The following is a 22,500-nucleotide window of genomic DNA, read 5'->3' as shown; positions in this document are numbered from 1 at the left end:
AAATGTTTGATCAGTTGCTAGGAGTAATACTGACAGCTAAAGTCCATAATTAGATGAAAAGAAGTGAAACTATTTAATTGCGGTATTATTGATAATGACTTTGATGCTAATAACAATGTGGATGACCTCAATGATGATGATGACAAGGTTTTTTTTAAATTTATCATGAGGTACTCAAGTAGTCTGTAATTTGTCCTGTAAGCCTAGTAGGTTCTCATATTTTTATGGAATTCTTGGATAGCAAAGGTTTAGGAATATGCAAATTTTCCATGACCCTGAATTGGGACAGCCTACAATTACCCATATGGAGCTTGGGATAAATCCTGATATTCTAGTATAGTCTGTTGACTTTCTTTTTAATGGGTTGCAAGTGAAGCAGACAGGGCCGCTAATAGAGGGGGACCACCAGTCCTCCTGTAGGGGGCCAGGGCACACAGGGGGCCCCAACAGCAGGGAAAATTGGTACGGTCGGGCGGAGGGGCAATTACAAAAGGAAGCCCTGAGTGGCTCTCTGCAGAAGCTGAAAGGCAGTTTCTTCCCCTCCTGCCAGCTTTCAGCTTTCAGGGCATCGTTCCTACACAGGGCATCGTTCCAGTAATTGCTTCTATGACACTGATCCCCCTCTGTTCTGCCTGCTTCGGATCCCCCTCCCCATGTGCCCCCTTTTCGCTGTGCCGCCCCCCTCCCACAGCACTGCAGGCTTCCCTGTTCCTGGAAAAAAAATAAAATACATTGTAAAAAAAAAAAAAAATAATAATTAAACAATGTTATAAATAATTAAAAAAAATTGTAAAATAAAATAGTTGTAAACATTTTAAAAAAATGATAAATGTATTTATTTTTTAAATGTAAAAACAAATAAAAAGGGCTAATTCACACAGGTTCTCTGTTATGAATATGTCTGCCAATAATGTTTGTAGTTTATTTTTAGTGAAAATATTATCTTGATATAATCGGTGGGGGGGGGGTCCCCTGTCAGGTAGGCTGTACGGGGCCCCGTGATTGCTAACAGCAGCCCTGGAAGTGGATTTGGCAAGCAAGAAGCCCTGGAAGTGTTTCTTAGGTATAAAGCACTTATGGCTGTTAAGTTGTCTTTTAGCTTTAAAATGGGGTGGGTGCTGTCATGACACTTATGCTTTAAAAATAAGAGGCAAAACCAAGGAAGATTTTTTGTGCATCTTCCTTAGACTGTACAGTGAAGCTTGTGTTATACCTCAACTCTCACTCTAGTTAAACATGTCAAATGCATTTTAATTAAATTCAGTTTAAAAAAGAAAATTAACATAACGTTTGGATAGCTTACACATTTATAAAATATAATTTTTTTTTCTGTAGAGGAATGTAGTTGCTCACGTTAATGGTGTGTGTGTGTGTGTGTGTGTGTGTGCATGTGTATGTGTTTCCCTGTCTGACTTGTTTCAATTGGTTTTAACATTTCCTGTGGTCAGATAAGCAACACATGCAAGTTAACTACTAATAAGGAGAAGACCGCTGATATTTATAGTGAATGTGAAAGTGTCACAAGTTGTTTTAAGCTAACTCTGAGATTCTGTACCCTTTAAAGTGTAGCTCCATGGAAACCTTTCTTGGTAGGAAAGGGTTAGCACCTCTGTCAAGGTTTTATTGCTTTCTGTTGTTTCTGCTGGGGAGATTTCTCCAATGCCATCAGTAAGCACAGAACTTGGGGGAACATCTCCAAAGGGTGCACAGACAAAAGGAATTGCTGATGGGTGCCCTAGCTTTGTCCTACTCTTGCTATTCGATAAAAAACTTGCAAAGACAGGAAGTGAGGGAAATCTCCCCAACAAGACCACAGTAAGCAAAAAAAATTTGACAGAGGTTCTAACCCTTTATATTCTGTTCAAAATTAAATAAAACTTTTGTCAGTAGATTCACTAAATCTGCAATGTCTTTGCAGAAAGTTACATAGAAGCTTCAGTAGTGCTAGAACTCTTTATATTACTCTGCTTAGATACAAAAGACAAATTTTTCATAAGATTACGCCTAAAGAGCCTTTTGTATTACATTGCAACATTTGAATTTATGTATCATTTTATCAATTACTGCACTGCTCCTCTGCTGCAGACAGGTTCTTTTTAAAGGCCCACTCCCAGAAAAACTAACATTTTAGGTTTTCGTGATTTTTGGCAAGTTGCATTGCAGATGATTTATTATCATGTCACAAGAGGTACCTTCCAGATTTCTCTGTACCCCCCAACTGGCAGCAACATCACATAGCAATGAAAATGTGTCATTAGATCCTCTATAATAAATATGAAATCCAGCCATGTGTTAAGCTGGACATACATTATATAATTTTCATATTCAATTTTCTTTACATCTACCTTCAGCTATGTAGTGAAAAGGCCTGCATGATAGCATACAAATCGAAAGTGTTTTGGTTGCACCCAGGGCTTTTTTTCTCAGAAAAAAAGGTGCAGGAACTCAACCCCGTCCCTGTGTTTACAGATGATATTGGTGGACAGAGAGCAGAGGGCCTGAGCCAGAGGTGGTGGAACTGAGTTCCACTGAGTTCCAGCTGAATAAAAAGCCCTGGTTGCACCTCATATTACATGGCTTTGGTAAATCTAAAGGAACATTGTACAAGGAAATTGTATAATGCATGGCCAGCCTTAATGTATTGTTGTAGGGGGTTGAGACACAAACTACTGTATTATAGGAAACTGCCCAACTGAAGTCTAACATCAAACAAATTGATTTGTTTTGTGTGGAGCTGGCTTTCAAATAAGTACTAAGTATAATCCAAGAATGTTGTATAGTAATTTACCTTTTTACTGCAGTTACAAAATACATTTTATCATTTCATGTTAATGACGTATCTACATTTGTCATATCATTGTGTGAACTGGTCTATGGACAAAAATCAAGATATGTCCACCAAATCTAGTTCTAGTCAAAGTGAAGGATTTTAGAAGCAATATATGGTAAGAGTTTCCTTTTATGCCAGGATGGGTATTTGATTTGATGTCCTCTCTTTTTCCTCTCTATGTGGAGTTATTGGAAGCAGTGGATTCAGCCCCAGACAAACACACCAGTTTTCCCCACAGATCTACCCATCCAAGTAAGATTCCAGTCTTTGTAGTCTAATGAAATGAACACATGACACACATAAACCTGTCATTTTATGTTTTGAGCACGTCTGCCAGTTAATTGTTAAATTCTAAGGTACTGCTGTGCAATGGAAGACAGCTAAGGCATTAGGTTTCAACTTTCTCTCAGTCTGAACTCCCTTACTTTCTACAGCCTGTCTGTGTCTCTTGACATTTTCCTTCTCCCCAGTATGTTTTTCTGTGTCCACCTTTCTATATTCCACTTTCTCATTGTCTCTGTTCATTCCTATACATATTCCCTCCCCTTTTAGATCTCTTTCTATTTTTCTGACTCTTACGGTGATAAATTGTACCCTCTTCTCGCTCAATACGCTTGCAGCCTCTGTAGCCTTCTTCTTCTTCTAATCTAGATTCCCCTTTACCCTGTTTATTTGCCTTGATTTTCTGCAAATGTGTCTTTCTTCCTATAGTCCCTATAACTTCTCCCTCCATTTAGTGTTAAATCGTTCCTTCCTCCTCTAGACTCTAAATACCTCCAATTTCTATAATCCTCTTCTTCCTTCTGCAGTCTGTATACTCATCTTTTTCTCCTCCAATTTCTATACTTCTCTTCATTCTCCTCCAATCTCCATATTTCTCTTCTTCCTGCTTAAGGCTCTATAAACCTCTTCTTCCTCATATAGTCTCTAAATACTTATTCTTTCACCTCCAGTCTCTATACTCTTCTACCTTCTCCAGGCACTGTACTCCTCATCTTCATCCTACAGTCTCTATACTCCTCTTCTTCCTTTTCCAGGCTCTATACACCTCTTCTTCCTCCTACAGTCTCTATACTCTTATTTCTCCTCCTCCGATCTTTCTTCACCTCTTTTTCTCACTCCGGACTCTATACTTTACTTCTTCATCCTACAGTCGATATACTCCTCCCTCCTCCTCTTCCACTCTGAACAACCATGCTCTTTTTTTCCTCTCTTTTCCCTATCATTATATCCTTCTCCTTTCTTTCCTTCTACCATCCTGAATTCTGCACTTCCCATACATCTGTTCCTTCTTCACCTGTCTTTAAATGCCCCTTCTTCCCCTTAAAGCCTCTTTTCCACTTTATGTTCTGTCTAGTCCGTATACCCTTTTCATCTTCCTTTACCCATTATACGCCGGTCTTCCTTCCTATATTATCTATCCTTTTTCTTTGCCACTCTTTATACCCATTTTTCCTCTGGATTCTAAAAGCATATAATACTTTGGTCTTTCAGTTTTCACCTCGCTCCCTTCATTGTTATCCCCTGACCGCCATATGCCCATTTCTCATTTTTACTGATCCTACTCACCTAGAACCCTTATTTTGTTTTATTTGCTTGTTTTTCTGAGTATTAATCTATATTCTAGAGTGATATCATAATAGTAGTTTAGAGAGTAGTTTAGCACATGTATTTTTAGCACATGTATTTGTACAGCAATGTTGTCATTCAATGGGGTTGATTTACTAAAAAGGTAGAAAATGTTCACTTCGCAAAGTGATTTCACCAATCATGTGCAAGGCAAAAGCCTGTTTTTTTTTTTTTTTTTTGTTTTTTTTCATCCCCTGCACAAGATTGCATATACAGACTTAAGTCTGGTACACACTAACAGTTTTTTTTTCCATTCAACCCGGCGGGCTGAATATAAAAAAAAACTGAAGAGCCTAATGGCCCGTACACACGATCCGAAAATCGGACGAAAAATAACGCTTGTGAAAGGATAGGACGATAATCTGATAGTTAGTACACAGCTTACGAGAGGCGATCACGACAGTTCGCCCGATATTATCCGGTCGTGAAAGCATAACAATTTTGATCGTATTATAACACATCGTACGATAATCGTATTATCAGTATGTTGTTCGTCCGAAAAAAATGGTGAGCAGTAGACAGCGCATGAGCAGTAGACATCATTTTCCCCTCACACGCTACAGCGTGGTTACGCATACCGGAAGCTTTTGAATCATCGTCCAAGAAAATTTGTATCGTAAGTAACCTCTCCCATTTGCGAATATAATTGAGAGTTCCTAGCAACCAAACAAAAACGGACGGAGAGTCGTCCGATTTTTGGATCGTGTGTACTGGGCATAAGGAAGAGCCACTGTACTAACTATCCGAAGTTAGAACAACAATCTCCCCTGCTGAGCCATTGGCTGAAAGGCTGATTGGAAGCCGATCCGCAGATCGTTTTCAGACCCCTTCTGGCTTCCTGACTGGCTGCTTTATACATGGGCCAAATGTCTGCCAGTTTTTTATTGAACCAGCCAATGCTGTCCAGTATTCAGCCCCTGCGTACGGCCCTTCAAGAAAGATTCTCTTTGCTCAGAGAATATTCTCAATTATTTTAGTAAATTACCCCAGTGTATTTTGAAGCAATATAATTTTTTATTGCTCAGATATTGTTGTTTGTTGCATTACATTGGCATTTGTTTTAGATATCTAACACCTAAAAGTAAATGTAAATGTTATATTAATATATATCACTAATAATTGAGTAGGGAAGGTTTGTATACTAAGGAGAATGTTGATACCTTGCTCATTTTTACTGAAGTCTTGCCCCTTTTTTGTTATATTTTTTAATAGCAGATCTTACCCACATATTCTGCCCACCCCGTCTTCACAAACAATGGCAGCGTATGGGCAAGCCCCATTTCCCACAGGAATGCAACAAGCCACAACCTATGCAACGTACCCCCAACCAGGACAGCCCTACGGAATTCCTCCTTATGGTAGGTCACCTATCTTAGTTCAAACTCTCATTCATTCTGTTTTATTGTTTCTCTGCTTCCATTTGTTTTTTCTTGATAGACAAGTGAATATCTTTCATCATTACACATATAATTGCATTCTCTATTCTATAATAAAATACCATATATACTAATAAATACCTTTTCCCATTTGTTGTAAAAATTAAGATACAATAATAGATCTGAATTAGAGCATGGCATTCATGTACACTGTAGTTATGGTACACAGAGCCCTTCAGCTGTTGTTCAGCTGCAACTCCCAGGGATCTCATGGGCTCTGGTAGTTGATGGAATACATGGTCTTTTAATAGGGTGTGGAGTCTTGAGAAGTTCAGGCATTCTATTCATAATGAGCAGCTGAAATAGAAAAGGCTTCATGTACTATTTACAGCATCTTGTAAATTCTTTATTATTTGGACTGAACTGTTATTAAAAATGGGCAGTGCTAAGCTGTGGAGGGCAAATGCTCTGGAAATGAGTTAGGCTTAAGAGGCAAGGTGAGACATTTATATTTTTGCCCCAGCAAGGTTCTAGATAAAAAGGGGTTGACACTCTGCACAGTGGCAAGGGGCCACAGTGTAAAATCTCATATTAACTTAAAAATTTATTTTAAAAAAAGTAATTTAAATGTTGTTTTCAATTTGTTAAATTCATAGCTTTTATCTTAATATTCCCTGGCAATTCTGCCATTAGGTTCCTTGTTTAGACACTTCCTGTTATAAGGGCTAAATTCTTTGTTTCCCATTTCCTCTACTATGTTGTCACCCTTTGACATGGGCTGCCGGAAAAGACTATAAATGGCAATGGTAAAACTCAATTCACAGGCTGGTTCTGCTGTTGTCACCATCAGGAAGCCAGCAAAGAGCAATGGCATGTAGCTGCCACTAGAGCAAGTGCTTGTGGGTATGAAGTAGTTGCAGAAAGGCTAAGATCAGCAAAGCTGAGATGCAAAAACAGCAGGAAAAATGTGAAAACAGCATTTTCTTGAAGAAGAATATATATATATATATACAATATATATATATATATATATATATATATATATATATATATATATATATATATATATATACATATATATATTCTTCTTTTAGAAGATATACACTATCTATATTACCAAACGTATTGGGAACGCCTGCCTTTACACTCACATGGACTTTAATGGCTTCCCAATCTTAGTATGTAGGGTTCAGTATTGAGTTGGCCCACCCTTTGCAGCTATGACAGCTTCAACTCTTCTGGGAAGGCTGTCCACAAGGTTTAGGAGTCTGTCTATGGTAATGTTTGACCATTCTTCCGGAAGTGCATTTGTGAGGTCAGGTACTGATGTGGACGAGAAGGCCTGGTTCGCAGTCTCCACTATATTTCATCCCAAAGGTGTTCTATCGAGTTGAGGTAAGGACTCTGTGCAGGCTAGTCAAGTTCCTCCACCCCAAACTTGCTCATCCATGTCTTTATGGACCTTGCTTTGTGCACTCCAAATCATTCGGTGGAGGGGGGATTATGGTGTGGGGTTGTTTTTCCAGGGTTGGGCTTGGCCCCTTAGTTCCAGTGCAGGGATCTCTTAAGGCATCAGCATATCAAGACATTTTGAACAATTTCATGCTTCCAACTTTGTGGGAACAGTTTGGGGATGGCCCCTTCCTGTTCTAACATGACTGCGCACCAGTGCACAAAGCAAGGTTCATAAAGACATGGATGAGTGAGTTTGGGGCAGAGGAACTTTGTCTGGCCTTCACAGAGTCCTTACCTAAACCCGATAGAACACCTTTGGGATGAATTAAAGCAGAGACTTTGAACCAGGCCTTCTCACAAATTACCTTCTGGAAGAATGGTCAAACATTCCCAAAGACACACTTCTAAAACATATATATAAAATTGTTTATGATATTATATCATATTAGAATTTGTTTTTTTAACCCTGTAGAAAGGTTTTGTTAGGTTTTCAAATAGTGGCAATGACCTAAAGAATTATGCTTCCATTTGCTGAATCATATACATTTGTATATGGTGTAATTTCCTGTTGATTATGCAAGTAGCAGGAGGAAAAACCAACAAAAATGGAAAGCTACCAAAGTACAACCAAAGAGCAGAACATTAGAAAAAGTCAATAAAGGGACATTGCCATTTGTCCCATTTAGAGGCTTCATTATCTAGAGCAAGGGTCTCTAAACTTTCTAAGCAAAGGGCCGCTGTACTGTCCATCAAGCTTTGGGGGGGGGCAGACTGACTGTGGTCAGTGGGAGTAAACGATGCCTCATTGTTGGTGTCAGTGGGAGGAACAGTGCTCCAGTATTGGTGTCGGTTGGAAGAACAGTGCCCCATTGTTGGTATCAGTGGGAGGAATAATTCCCTATTCATGGCATCAGTGGAAGGAATGGTGGCTTGTTATTGGTGTCATTTAGAGAAATAGTGGCCAGAGGGCCAAGTACAGGCAAGCAAAGGGCCACATCTGGCCCCTGGCCTGCAGTTTGGAGACCGCTGCTCTAGAGTATCCTCTTATACAGGAACTTACCCAAGATAGACTTCTGCAGCATGGAGGCAACAAGGGAGCAAAGAAAGGGAAGTTAATCAGGGAAAAATACTGTTAGCCAGCAAAATAAACCTAATTTAATCTTATTTCTAGTATTACAATGTAACCAGTGGTTATGTAGACTGGGTAACACGGAGGGATGTGTCTAGAGGACCTTTTGTATAATGTATACAATAACTCTAATGTGTAGAAGAAAGACAGCTAAAATCTATAGCCACCCATAAACTATGTAATGTAAATCAGTAAATAAACTACATAAAACTTATTATTATATCCTGAAAGGCAAATATCCTTCAAGAATCTAAAGAATCTAAAAACATTTGGTCATTTTTTGTTATTTCAAATTAAAGTTTTCTGATTGCTTATACAATATTTGCTTACTTTCAGTACCCAGTAAAGATAGATCCACTATAGTAGAGCAATATGTTGGTTTTGTTCTTTTTCTGAATTCAGCAACACTTTGAAATGACCATTTGCCTAAGTTTGGACATGCGTATCTGATGTCACTAACTGATTTAGGTGCATTGTGGGCAGGCATCAAGACGGAAGGAGGACTGCCACAATCACAGTCACCAGGCCAAGTTGGATTTCAGAGTTATGGCTCAAGCTTTAGTGCGCCCCAGCCAGGACAGGCCCCATATAGCTACCAAATGCAAGGTAAGTGAATGCTATTTATATGGCTGTATTTGTAGATATAAGTTACAGATGATGTTTGGTGTGTGCTGCCTCTACATTTGCCTATATTGCCAGCTACAAGTAAGGGACGGCATCATGGTTTAGGGAGTCATCAGCCAATTGGTCAAAGAAAAATACTATTATATTAAAGCGGAACTGCAGACAAATATAAAAAAGCTAAGTTTATCTAAAAATGATGACATGTTTTTTTTTAAATACTACTGGTTTAATTCTCCAACGTCTATCATCATGTAAACTTCCCCACAATGCAGCAGATGTCAGGCTGAGCATGAATTGTAAGTCCTGTGGACCAATTAGGTTGTATTGCTCAGTACTGTTAGCCTAAGCAAAACTAAAAATATTGTGGCAGGTGAACAAGTTAAAATGGTTGTAAAGGTAGAAGGTTTGTTACCTTAATGCATTCTATGCATTAAGGTAAAAAAACTTAATCTGAACAGGATCCCCCCCAGCCCCCCTAAATACTTACATGAGCCCAATCTTGATCCACCACTGTGCCCTTTGCTATCTCTCTCTCTTTTCACTGACCATGGGGGTTCCTGCTGCTGTCAATCACAGCCTGTGTGGAGAGAGCAGGGGACAGGGCGAGGTGCATGAATTCCACCAGCAGGGAGGAGAAGCCAGGAACACTGGAGGTGGACCCCAGAAGAGGCTGCTCTGTGCAAAAGTATACCTTGTTTATTATTTTAAATAAAATAACATTTACAAGCATTAAGAGCCCGTTCACACTGGGGCGACCTGTCAGGCGACCTAGGTGGCCTGCCATAGAGAAGCTGTGGACCCGTTCTAATAGGAGCGACACAAGTCGCTCCGACTTAGAAAAAGGGTCCGGAGCTTCTTTGGGGCGACCCGGAGCGACCTGCATTGACTTCAATGTTATGAAGTCCGTGCCGGCCGCTCCGAGGTCGCGGTGCGAGCAGCGCGCCGCGACCTGTGAGGTTGCCCCGGCAAGTAGCGTCGCCCCAGTGTGAACAGGATCTTAAAAGCAGAACTAAACCCATCAATTTAACTGTTTCAAAAAACAGTTACATTCTGGCACGTGCCAGGAATGTAAGTGTTACATTGCTTGTGCTTTCAATAAAACTGTCAAACCATCAAACGGCTGGAGTCATAGCTAATTACATATGCAGCATCGTGACAGTTGAAGAGCAAACAGAGGCCAAGATGGCAGCTTCCATGGCTGAAAACAATAGGAAGGTTTAGTTCTGCTTTAACTTGTATAGTTCAAGTCCTTGTATATCAGGGCCTGGTTTCTTTATACATTAGCAAGGGTTCCTGCACAAGGTCTGGTCAATGGGAACATTTATCAATAAAGTTTCCGTTGTTGCATCTACTAATGTTGTGCAGTTTCTGTTTGTTTATAGAGTGATCCACATCACCTTTTAGGTCATAAGACTTTCAACGAATGTACCAAAACAGGCATACCTTCACAGATTGATTGCAAACATTTACTTAACCGGAAGTGAAGCCACACTTGCAAACATTCAGCCACAAATAGTAGAACAAAAACTATTAACGATTTACACACATTCGCATAGTGCAAAATTTGGAAATATGTGCCCGCCGAAAATAAACATTACCTTTTTTAGAGATTGCTGTTGAGGAAATATTGTAGGACAATAGCATTATAATAAAAGTTATAAGCATTCTTTCTGATAAGGGAAATTTGGCAGTCTGAATATATTTTGTTGTCCCAGTTTACTAATCAGCTTCTTCGTTATTTTCACATGGGAAAAGCTGAAGGTTCGGAAACAGAGATGGTTCTTCTTTATTATATTTTAAATCTGTGTTTGTTTCATTTTTTTTTGGTACTATGTTGTTCATTCTGATTTTGCTTTTCAGATTTTACTATCAGATATTTGTGTTTTTAGAAAATAGGGACTCTTGTTTATTTTGTCTCTAGCAACCAATCAATTTCTCTTTTTCAGTTTGTAATTTTCTCTAAGAACGTAAAACGTCTAACTTACTGCTATGGGTAATACTCAAAGCTGTTGTGTCAGTTTCAGCCATAAGGCCCACTGTTTGCCAGGTCTTAGTGGCGGACTTGCTAGGATTAGTAAAACACATTTCACTATGAGAAATATTGCCAGCTGTTGTTACTAGTTTTTTTTTTTCCTCTGGAATATGCTGTTTTTTAATGTTTACATTGCTTCTTTCTCTGGAAGTTCAGTTTTTGATGTCCTGTTGAGTAGAAGTAATAGCACTTCTGGGCTGTCAGTCTTAATGCGTATTGATCCTGGGTTTGTCAGGCTTTGGTGAGGCCTCTGTACCTTTGAACTGTTAGCTGAGCAATCACAGAGCTGCTGGATTGACCATCTGATACAGACACACTCTGCTTGATGTACTTTACAGATAATAGAAGTGCAAACAATTGATGCCCTTTCAAAAGTTGCTCTTTATTTAAATGGGTAGAGCGATACTGTTGTAGTGAGTAAGTGCCCGAAGCATGGGAATACTGAACGAGGAACTTTTTAATCAGTAATACATAGGTTAACTGCCGTCTTTATTTCCATTTTATTTTCTTTTTTAATTAGTTCAAAAAGTTAGACTTATTATTTTTAACTGTCTAGTAGATATTTACTATCTATACTACATATACATATTAGACATATGAAACAATGATGGATAAGCAGTAAATGTTACTTTTGCTACTTTAATCAGAATTCATGGCATTTTCTTTTACAAACCAGCATTTTATTGCTAAAATTAAGCAGTTACATATAGTTACATAGTTAGTCAGGTTGAAAAAAGACACAAGTCCATCTGGTTCAACCCAAAAAAAAAAAAAACAGCATTTAAAACCCATCCAGTTATTGTGCTATTTTTCACACATGGGTTCACAGTGTTTTATAAAACAGCTGCTATATTTTTCTTTTTTAAATTGAGATTATTGGTATAAAAAATATTTAAATATATTTCAATTGTAGTGATTAAAAAAAAAAAAAAGATTGTTAGTACTAAAAATATTTTCATTAAGCCAGTGATGTCAATTTTAGGTGATATATACAGTACTCAATATTCATAAGCACAATTTTCAGTTCATTTGTTTACATTTTTAGTAAAAGTAATGCTTTTAGGGATCCCTAATATTACAAAGAAGTGCAATATATTACAGCTTTGCACACTGATGTTAATTCTATTCTGGAAATTATATTCTCTTCCTTCTCCAAGAAAAATGATCTGCTTTGTTTGCTTTAAGAGACCTTTGAATCCTTGCTCTGTTTTGAGGTCCCTGTACAATTTAAGGGATTGCTGTAGCTGCTTATGTGGATATAAGGCTTAAGCAATGTCGCCAAGACGTGATGTGGTTGTAATTGAAAATTATACTTTTTTTAGGTTTCTGTTGCTTATTGTTTTATTTTTATGCCTAAGCATATTTTAATTCTAAATATGCATGGTTTTCTAAATACACAGTTTGCCTAAAGTTTTTTGTAATTAAGAACTAGCCTCTATTCAGAAAGAGTTTCTTCTACACAAATCTGTAGACTGTCATTCAGAAAGGCCAACTGTTCCCCTACAAAGTCTACAATGAAAACAGATTTTAGGGAAAGTACTTTATGTTTGTGTCTAATGGCCAGGAACCGAGAGAGACATTTTAAAAACAGTGCAAATGATGTCTGAACAGCAGCAAATGTGAAAAGGGAAAAGATCTGGGATTAAAGAGCCCATCTGGCCTTCATAGACCTTTCCCAAGAGGACGGCACTAACTTCTGCCTCGTATATTGTACGCTGATGATAGACATAGCCCATGGCAAGGGCGCTGATTATAGGAAGCAAATGAACTTCTGTTCGAAATCTCAGAGTGAGACCCGTAATGTGGCTATCCGATTAGATGTCCCAAAAAAAGAAACAGGCTTTCCCAGAAGCCAAATTGTATTGTTGTGTGGCTCCTTTTTCTGTATTAGAAACAGTATATGAGTGTTGTTGGAAACTCAGGCATAGTTTCTCTGTATGTCACTCATGCCCTGAGAGTTCTGTTGTTGTTGTATTACTGCATGTGCTTATGTGTTAGTTTTATGTTATTCTTAAAATATCTATCTGTGCTATTTTATTTAGCTTTTCTTTATATTAAGAAGGCCACACCTCATTGTGATATGCATTCTAATTAGTTTTAGGCGCCTCTTCAATTAGGATTCTTGATTTGAAATTCAGCTGCTAAATATATTTCACTGTTATTTTTTGAAACATATATTTTGCAACACAGTACAAATTCCATAGCTTAAACGACTAAGGACACTAAATTAAAAATATTATAATTCAATATACATTTATGTGTTCTTACATAAGTAATAATAATAAATTTAAATACAACTTTAAATTTCTCATGTTTTGTATATATGTTACAACCCTTGCATGTAAATTTGTCAACAAATGCAGTATTAGTACATTGCTAGCTGAAGTGGTAAGATTATTGTCACTGTAAAGTATTGTCTTTATAGTACCAAAAAGTTGTAAGGCATAAGAGATTTAGTACTCAATAAAGTCGTAAAATCAGGTTATTCACTAAAGAGTCATTTTAATTCTAGGTTTTATTCACTTCAAATACCAATAAGGATCAGCAGGAAAAAATGTTAATGCCCTTAAATCTGATCGGGTATTTTAAGTAAGCAATAAAGTGAAAAGATGTAGCTTTAGTAAATCAACCTAAGTGCCAAGCAATTCTGTTTGGTGATGATTTATTGGGTAATATTTAGCAATTTCACTAACATGGATTTGTCTTAGAAGTAATTAAAATATGATTGAGTTCACAGAATAACCTAAGGCACTGTTAAGCTAACCAAAGTGGTCTAAAGAGATGTTTGTTCACTTAAGAAAGATCTGAGAGATCATTCATACTAAAGATCTTTATGTAGATGGTTGATGCTAGAAATAGTGGTTTGTAGTTTGCAGAGCTAACTCTGTTTTCGGTAGCATGAGTGATCTTTTTACAAGTCGTTTTATCCATCTTGAGGTGATTTAAAAATCATATATAATTCACATGCACAATTACTGTGCTTGGACGCATCAGCTAAATATTGCATGTGTGTTCTTTAAACATTCTATTTTTCAGCAAATATAAGAGTTATTATTTATGAAGAAATCTTTTATATGAAATATTGTAAAAAAAAAATAAACGTCACATTTGGCATGCAATTTTATATGTGTATGAGTAGCCTATTGGTAATTAAAGTGTGACAATCATCTCGTGTTTTGGAAGGACCAACCCTGCCAAACAGCCAGTAAGACAGGTTAAAAAACTTTCCCCAGTCTCTTAATTTTGTCCTAACAAGTTTACACAGGATTTCCTTTCCTGCATGTGGATTTTCTCACCTCCCTACCGGTCATGTGGGCTGCTTCAGTCAGCATAATCTTAGTTTATGGTGTGCTCTGTAGAGCGAGCACTAAAGCTACTCGTATCATAGATAAACAAACAACTACTCCCCCTAGTTTATGATCATCTTTATTTAGTGTAATGGGACAATTTTAACTTTATTAATAATTAATATAAACATATTTAGTTCCATGAAATGGAACCCACTGGCATAAGATAACATTTAGAAGATCCTAATTTGAATTTGTTTATGTAAGCAATCAGTACACAAACATGCATGCTTGCATATGGCAATTATGCATGTATACACACTTATGCATACTCCCCTGGCACTGACACTATAGCAATTGAGCCCCAACTGCTGGTGCTTTTCCCCAGATTGGCCAGCTGACATCTGCATAGTGGACATGTTGTAGGTTGGATAGAAGGCAGCCTAATATTAGGCAATTAACCAATTTTTCATATTTACCAAATGACGGTTAAAAGAAATAATAGTAAAACATTTATGTTATTACCTAATGCAGCCACAATACGAATACAGTTTCATTATGGGTAAGTCCACTCTGATGTTTAGGACATTTGTTCCTGTGTGGATGCTATGGGTGCCTGCACAAGCCTATTCTTGTGTTTTGAAATATGCTCACATGCACTGACAGAACTACTGCCAATTCAGCCCACACTGTGGCTATAGGGCCTGGGTCAGGGAGGGGGGGGGGGGTCAAGGACCCTGAAATCAGAATTGTTGTGCTGCAGGAAGCTCCCCTTGTGTGTCTAAAGTTTTAATCTACTCTGTAGAGTGACAGCGGCTGCCTGATGTTGGAATGCGTAACATTCCAGCACTGGATACTGCTCCACCAAGCATCATGGGAAGTCATTGTAGATCAATGCCTCCTTGGATGTCAAGCAGCTACACACCTTTCAGGAATGCAGGCCTCTGCTGGGGAGTAAATTCCTATTCTTACTCCCCTAATCATGTGACCTATCACACCAATGGAGAGAGGATGTAGGGGAGGTTTTACTTTCACTTCCCAAGGGAGTACCCTTACTGACAGCAGTTTTGAACGGTAAATGTGTGTGGGGAGTGGTAAGAGGTGAGTATTCTCTCTTCATTCTGTTCCCTGAAAGGTCAATTGTCGCTACATCCTTCAGCTCCCAGCCCCCGTTTTTCCCCCAAGGCCCCTTGCTAGCCACAACAGCCCCATCCCCTCACTGTGCCTTCACACAGAGTTCATCAACCCCCACAGAACTCATGTAGTCTTCTTCAGAACCCCTAGCCCCCCCATAGTGCCCCCAACCCCCAGTCTCTATTATTTTATCTCTCACTCACACCAGAGTTGGTGTTTTTTCCTCCTACTGATGACCACCAAAACCGGTGCATTTTTTTTCTCCCACTGACCAAGGATGAAGGTAATATTTTCCTTTTACTGACCACAGATGTTAGGACATTTTTCGTCCTACTGACCCTTGACAACATTTTTTCCTGCACTGGCAAGACCACTGACAAGGCATTTTTCCTCCTACTGACCACTGATACTAGGGCATTTTCTACTTCTATTACACATTGACAAGATATTTTTCTTCCTACCGACAACTAACGCCAGGAAATCACCACTGGCCACTTACACCAGGGCATTTCTTCCTCCCACTAACACCAGGGTATTTTTGTTCTCTCTAAACGCTGATGCCAAGGCATTTTTTTCATCCCACTGACCACTATTGTGAAGGCAGTTTATTTTTTTCCACTGACTTACAGGCTTTTTTCTCTACTATTGACCACTGACACAGTAGTATTTTTTCCATCTGTTCTTTTTTCCTCCTCCTGACCACTGACACTAGAGCATTTTTTACTGAGCCTTTCACCATAAACACATGCTGTTGGGGGCCCATTAAATGTCAATAGGGCAGCACGGGTTTCTAGTATTGCCCCTGCTCACATGAATGATGTTGCTCAATATACCGGTAGCTTTTTATGGTTTGTGGCATTTGTGCTGCATTTGGTAGTTTGCATACAGTTCCAGTACAGTACCAACCGTTCTTTCTTATGCTTAACAGAAAGTAAATGAAAACAAAAATCAGCAGATTCGTATTGCGCTTTCCACAAATTAACAGAATAAACCCAGTATTGCATAAAACATGTTTTAAAACAACAAAAAAATAATATACTTAGGTTTGTTTAAGAAGACTAATACCAATGAAGCACAGCGCTTCTGCCCACAGCAACCACTACAAGTTCATTTTAGAATTTTCACTAAAATAGTTTTAACTAGATGGTGATTGGCTGTTATCTTCAGCTGCACAACCTCGCTCAACATGTGATAGAGAAGCCTTGCTGTATTTTACTAAGCAAATGACCAAAGGCTATTTGTGACCATGTGAAATTCCAGGCATTCTAATATAAAGCCAGGGGTTTCTACATTTGTACAGCCAGGTATTTCAACAGAGAATGAGGAAACTGCATTCCTTTTTTCTTACTGGAATATAATCTTGCCTTCTTTATAAATATATTTTTATTACAATTACATTAATCACATCTTTTATAAAGTGCAAAAAGGTAATTTGCTCCTAGGCCCACGTCACACTGGTGATGCTGTCCCTGGCAACAAGTAGGGACATTAATTCTTGGCTTACAATGTTTTTGCACACGTTGTTCAAAATGATCACATCACTTGAGTTGTTATGGCCATAGTTCCATCATTATAATAAATAGGTCAGTGTAAAAATGTACGATATTTTACCACATACAACTGTGTTTGCTGAATATTGAAACTCTGATAACTGTAAACTTTTTCTATATCCATGCAATGATAAAATTGTATAGTGGAAAAAATTATATTTGGAAACTGTGCGATCTCTAGTTTATTTAGTATCAACTAATAATATTAATAATAATAAAAATAATAGTAATAATAATAATAGTAATAATAGAAGTTTTACATTGTTATAAAAGTGTATCTATTTTTCTAGTGGAAACATCCTCAAAGCTTTCCTTTAGCTTTTCCATTACAGCTGTTAAGTAAAGCGTACAAGAAAACCGAGGTCACGTTTCACAAGGTACCATGGGAACAAATCCTTGCAGAGGCCAAATGTTTCCCTAGAAATCCTGTACTTATTCTAGGTCAATACTCTGTGAAAAATAAACACACCAGTTTTACACTCTTTAGCAGTCCAGACCTTCCAAGAGGTGAGACATATGTCTCTAGAACTTGAAATTGCAGGGACAAGGTTCTCAACCCTGGACCCAGGTTACCTATACTCTCAACTCTGAAATACTACCTTCTTTTTATGTAAATACCATATAACTCACCATATTACATAAAACGAGCACGTATATGTGTAGGCAAGAGGAAAAAAGACACAGCAAAAAGAAAAAGGATGATAAAAGTAATTAAAGGCATTACAAGCAGAAAATGAAAGGCATAGGCTTCCGTGCTAGTTTTATGTAATTACCATATAACTCAAAGCAAGAAAATAGGTATGCTGGGCACATGCTTCCTGCACTTTACATTGTCTGCTTGACATGCATTTAACTACCTTTTTCATCCTTCTTTCTATTGCTGTGTCTTTTTGCCTCTTGCCTATACATATCATGCTAGTTTCTATGGGTGATGTGTACACACATAGTACCTCTATATGTACAAACAGAATGGATTTTGAAATCACCATATGCTAACTATGACTTTTATTCATGAAAATGCAGCACCATAGCTGACATCGCCCTCAGAAGAGAAGTAGTTTGAAAATATGAAATGTCTTTATCAAATAATAACATGTATTATTAGTTACACTTATGTAATCAAATGTATCAGAACACTATGGGGTTGATTTACTAAAGGCAGATACACTGTGCACTTTTCAAGAGCAATTGCTCCGGTGCTTAGTAAATGAGCAGAAGCTCTGCTGACTTCTATCATCCTATCATGTGCAAGCAAAAATTCTGTTTTTTTTATTTCCTTGCTCATGATTGGATATTCTTTGCAAAGTGAAGCTTTACCTAATCTACTAAGCTTTAGAGTAACTGTAGTTGGAGAATGCCACTGCACTTTGTAAAGTGCACAGTCTTCTTCTTGCCTTTAGTAAATCAACCCCTATTTATCAAAGAAAAAAAACACTTACTTAATACATGCAAAATTTCACCATGTTTTATTCCCTTAAACACCCTGAAAGTACAACAGCAGTGGGGTCATTGGTTCGAATCCCAACCACAACACTACCTGCCTGAAGTTTGCATGTTCTCCTTGTTCCTGCATAGATTTCCCTTGGGTACTCCAGTTTCCTCCTTCACTACAAAGACATGCTGGTAGGATAATTTTCTAATTAACTGTCTAAATTGGGCCTAGTAAAGCTCCTGACGGATGCAAGTCAATTTCAACCTTTATTAATGTAGGATATTCAGAAAACGGCAAATCGCAGCAACAGTGAGGTGAAAAGATTGTTGACGCATTTCACGATCACCAGTGCTTACTCATGATTAATATTATGAGTAAGCACTGGTGTGCGTGAAACACGTCAACTGTCTCTTCCTCTTACTTTTGCTGTGATTTGCCGTTTTTTTGGACATTTTACATTAATAAAGGTGGAAATTGGAGTGTGGCTGTTCGTAGCTTTCTTATTATATTCTGTAAAGATGCAGTCTGGGCCAGCAGCCTTTGTATGTGGGAGGCAGATCAGCATGGGCCAACCTTCTGGCCCTAGTATGTGTATGTATACATGTGAATTAAGGACCTTAGACTGTGAGCTCCTTGATAGCAGGGACTGATGGGAATGTAAAATATATATATATATATATAGATAGATAGATATATAGATATCTATCTATCTATCTATCTATCTATATATATATATATATATATATATATATATATATATATATATATATATATATTTATAGCACTGCATAAATTGTTGGCACTATATAAATACCAATGATAAAAACATAAATTACTGCTGATAAGCCAGAAATTTTGTAATTAGACCTTGCTCTTCAACATGACAATGCATCTCCAAATTCCTAAGCAACTGGTGTCAGCTCTGGCTACTTTATTTTTGATGGCTTACGAAGAACACAGACCTCTCTCCTCATCTCCATAACTATGTCTTGTGTGCCGGGATCACAGGTAGGTATCAGTCCACAAGATTTCGTGCAAAACATACAGGTATTTTTGCACTTTTGAAGCAGATATAACAAAACAGTTTCAGTGGTATAATTAGCAGATCAAAAAGGAACAAATAAGAGAAGTTCATTGTTAGGGTTTCCATATACTTTAAGACTCATACATTGGTAACTATGCAGGTAACTGACTAATGTATGTAAATGAAAGTGGTCTGATATGAGATCAGAGTCCAGTCAAACATCCATCAGGAGGCATAAGTGTAAGCGGGTGCCATTTCAATATGGATTCAGTCATCAGGGTTTGTCCCTTCCTTGTACATGTCAGAAGCCACACTGTTGTTTCTGGGAGACACATGGAGCCTATTGATGTTTCAGTCTGGGAGGTCTGTGTGTACATTTCAGTAATTTGAAGCATTTTCTCCTTTCATTTCAGGGAGCAGTTTCACCACAGCATCAGTAATCTATGCAGGAAGTAATTCACTCACAAATTCAACTGGATTTAATAGCTCCCAGCAGGTAAATTTTGGGGAAAAGAGGGATATTTCAGTTTTGCACAAGAAGCCCTTTTTTCTGTCTTCCTCTTTTTTTTTTTTTTTTTTGCTGTGATTTTTACGTTAATGATTCTGTGGTCGTGACGTTGTCTTTGCAACCTCACAGAGTTTTTGCATGCTGAGTTATAAATCCGGTTCCTGATTCCGTTGCTGACAGATGTGCTTGCAGTAAATGTTTTCTGTAATGCGACAGAGAGATACCATGTGTTTGGCCTAGCCGCATACATTTGTATTGCATCTGCATATCAGATCATGTTTAATAGATACATTTGTGGCACATTTAAGGCTTCAAGTCTAGGACAGTTATCTATTTATATGCACCAACAAGCCAGCCAATGTATTCCATGTGGGAAGTTATGTCAACATATGCTTGTAGTTATATTTTGGAATGTTCATTCTGAAGTAGCAACATGTTTAACAAAAACTGCTTTTGTTGCTGTTTCTTTTTTTTTTTTTTTCCCGTGTGTGTTCCAGGAATATACATCTTATCCCAACTTTGGCCAGGGTCAGTATGCACAGTATTATAACAGCTCTCCGTACCAATCACATTATATGACAAGCAGCAACACAAGCCCCACTATTCCTTCCACTACGGCCACATACCAGCTGCAAGAGCCACCATCTGGTGTCACCAGTCAAGCAGTAACAGATCCCTCAGGTAATTGTCCTGCTATTTATCCGTGTTATATGGACATTTTTAGCTGGGTTAGTTAATGACCCTCTGTTGTCTGTCAATGTGTCTGACAATATGCACATATCATTTATAAGTGCTCACAGGCACAAAGATAGCCAATTCCCAACTCTTGTTTCTGTTAGCATTCTTTTCTAACACATGTTTATTTCATAATATATTTACACCGTTTCCAATTGCTTGAAAGATTTATTGAGAGAGGTAAAAGGTATATTTGATTCACATTTTCAGAGATGTATTTTTTACTGAATATCTACATTACTGTATTCTGTTTGCCATACATTTTACTGAATTGGATTCTTATGCAAATCAGGTCTATATTTACCATAATGGTAGTTGTAGGCCAATGCCTAGGGCAGTAGGGAAAATTATTTAAGAGTGAAAGGGATGCTCTAATGTTGGATACTGTCACCAAAGCAGTTGGTGCAGATGAGCCAAAAGAAACAATTCTGCTGCTTGGTAACCAGCATGGCAGCTGAATAGTTTTGTGGGGACATTAAGATGAAGTTTGATACAGAAAACATGGGAAACTAATTGTTGCTAGCCAGGTCATGCCCTTAATTTGGTCAGGTTGCCTCACCTTTCCTGGAACATAGCATTACAAAAAACAAAAACATGTTAAGTAGGGGATTGGAGGACCTCAATTAATTTTTTTTTCGCTGGAGAAGAGACGCTTGAGAGGGGACATGATTTACAAATACCTCAATGGTGATCCCAGCATTGGAAAAAAAAGCTATTCAGTCTCAGGGAGTGTAAGAGGACTTGTGGCCACACAATGAGATTGGAGGTGGTTCAACCTTAAGCTGCGTAGGGGGTTTTTCACTGTCAGTGCGGTAAGAATGTGGAACTCTCCTCTACATTTGTTGGTGTCAGCAGGGAGTATTGATATTTTTAAAAGACCCTTGGATGTGCATCTTAAAGAACACAATGTACAGGGATATAATTATTGTCACTAACACACACCTACACAGGTTTAAATAGATGGACTGTTGTCTTTATTCAACCTTAACTACTGTTACAAAAACCTGTTATATTATGAATATTTTATGTGAATGATATGTGTGTAGTGAGGCATCTGAAGGGCAGCTAAGACTGATTATGGGCAGTTAATGAGAACTGTGCCAAATATGCACAAATAGTCAATGTACATGGTGAGAGAAGGGAGGATCATGCAAGGGTCTGGTCATTCAATTCTGAATGGTCAGATCTCTTCTACATCTAGCCTTAACAGATTCTGTGGTGGAGGGGAAACTATATATATATCTGTAGCATCCTCAAAGCTCTCAGTGACAGTAGAATCTTGGGTCATTCTGACAGGCAAGGTTTTGGCTCTTCTTTATAGTGCCAAACTTTACCTTCCCCTTCCTACCTCCTGCACATTCCTATTGGCTAGTGAAGCTACCCATCAAAGTGATGGGCCAGTATGAATGTTTAGGGGCCCAGGGCTTATCAACAAGCTCCAACACTACCCAGAAGTCAGCCATAATGGTGGGTGTTATTAGAGACAGCTTGCAATTATATTTAATAGAGGCAAGTGTCTGCACCTGATACCTGCAACATCTCCCACCTCAGATGGAGTCTCTTTTAGACTAACATAAGCAGCAAAGCATGATTAATAACAGTGTATTCTATGACAGATGTTAGCTCAGGTGATATTGTGTTTATCAGGTCCAGTTTTAAGTCATCTCGGACATTGAAGCTTGGTAAAGGATATTGGCTAGTGATTCAATAAACCACTTTTTAAAGTTATCATGTTTATTTATTATTGTGTAAAAT

At 38.1% G+C, this 22,500-nt stretch overlaps 1 protein-coding gene across 3 annotated transcripts in view; it reads left to right on the top strand.

Annotated features, from left to right (window-relative positions):
* The window catches only part of EYA1 (EYA transcriptional coactivator and phosphatase 1), a 135,791-nt gene that overhangs the window by 28,030 nt on the left and 85,261 nt on the right, over nucleotides 1-22,500 (top strand). Inside the window, exons 4-8 of one of the 3 annotated variants that reach the window (XM_082258315.1) lie at nucleotides 3,016-3,082; nucleotides 5,672-5,817; nucleotides 8,888-9,025; nucleotides 19,916-19,998; nucleotides 20,508-20,691. In XM_082258315.1, the coding sequence (XP_082114441.1) occupies nucleotides 3,016-3,082; nucleotides 5,672-5,817; nucleotides 8,888-9,025; nucleotides 19,916-19,998; nucleotides 20,508-20,691 (618 nt within the window). Of the gene's footprint in view, nucleotides 1-3,015; nucleotides 3,083-5,671; nucleotides 5,818-8,887; nucleotides 9,026-19,915; nucleotides 19,999-20,507; nucleotides 20,692-22,500 lie in introns of those variants that run through there. The other 2 variants (XM_082258313.1, XM_082258314.1) reach the window with 2 other exon arrangements.

The sequence above is a fragment of the Pelophylax lessonae genome (genome assembly GCF_965119305.1).
Source record: "Pelophylax lessonae genome assembly, chromosome: 5".
Lineage (NCBI taxonomy): Eukaryota > Metazoa > Chordata > Amphibia > Anura > Ranidae > Pelophylax > Pelophylax lessonae.
Note: the sequence above shows the minus strand (reverse complement) of the source record. Positions and strands in the feature narration are given on the sequence as shown.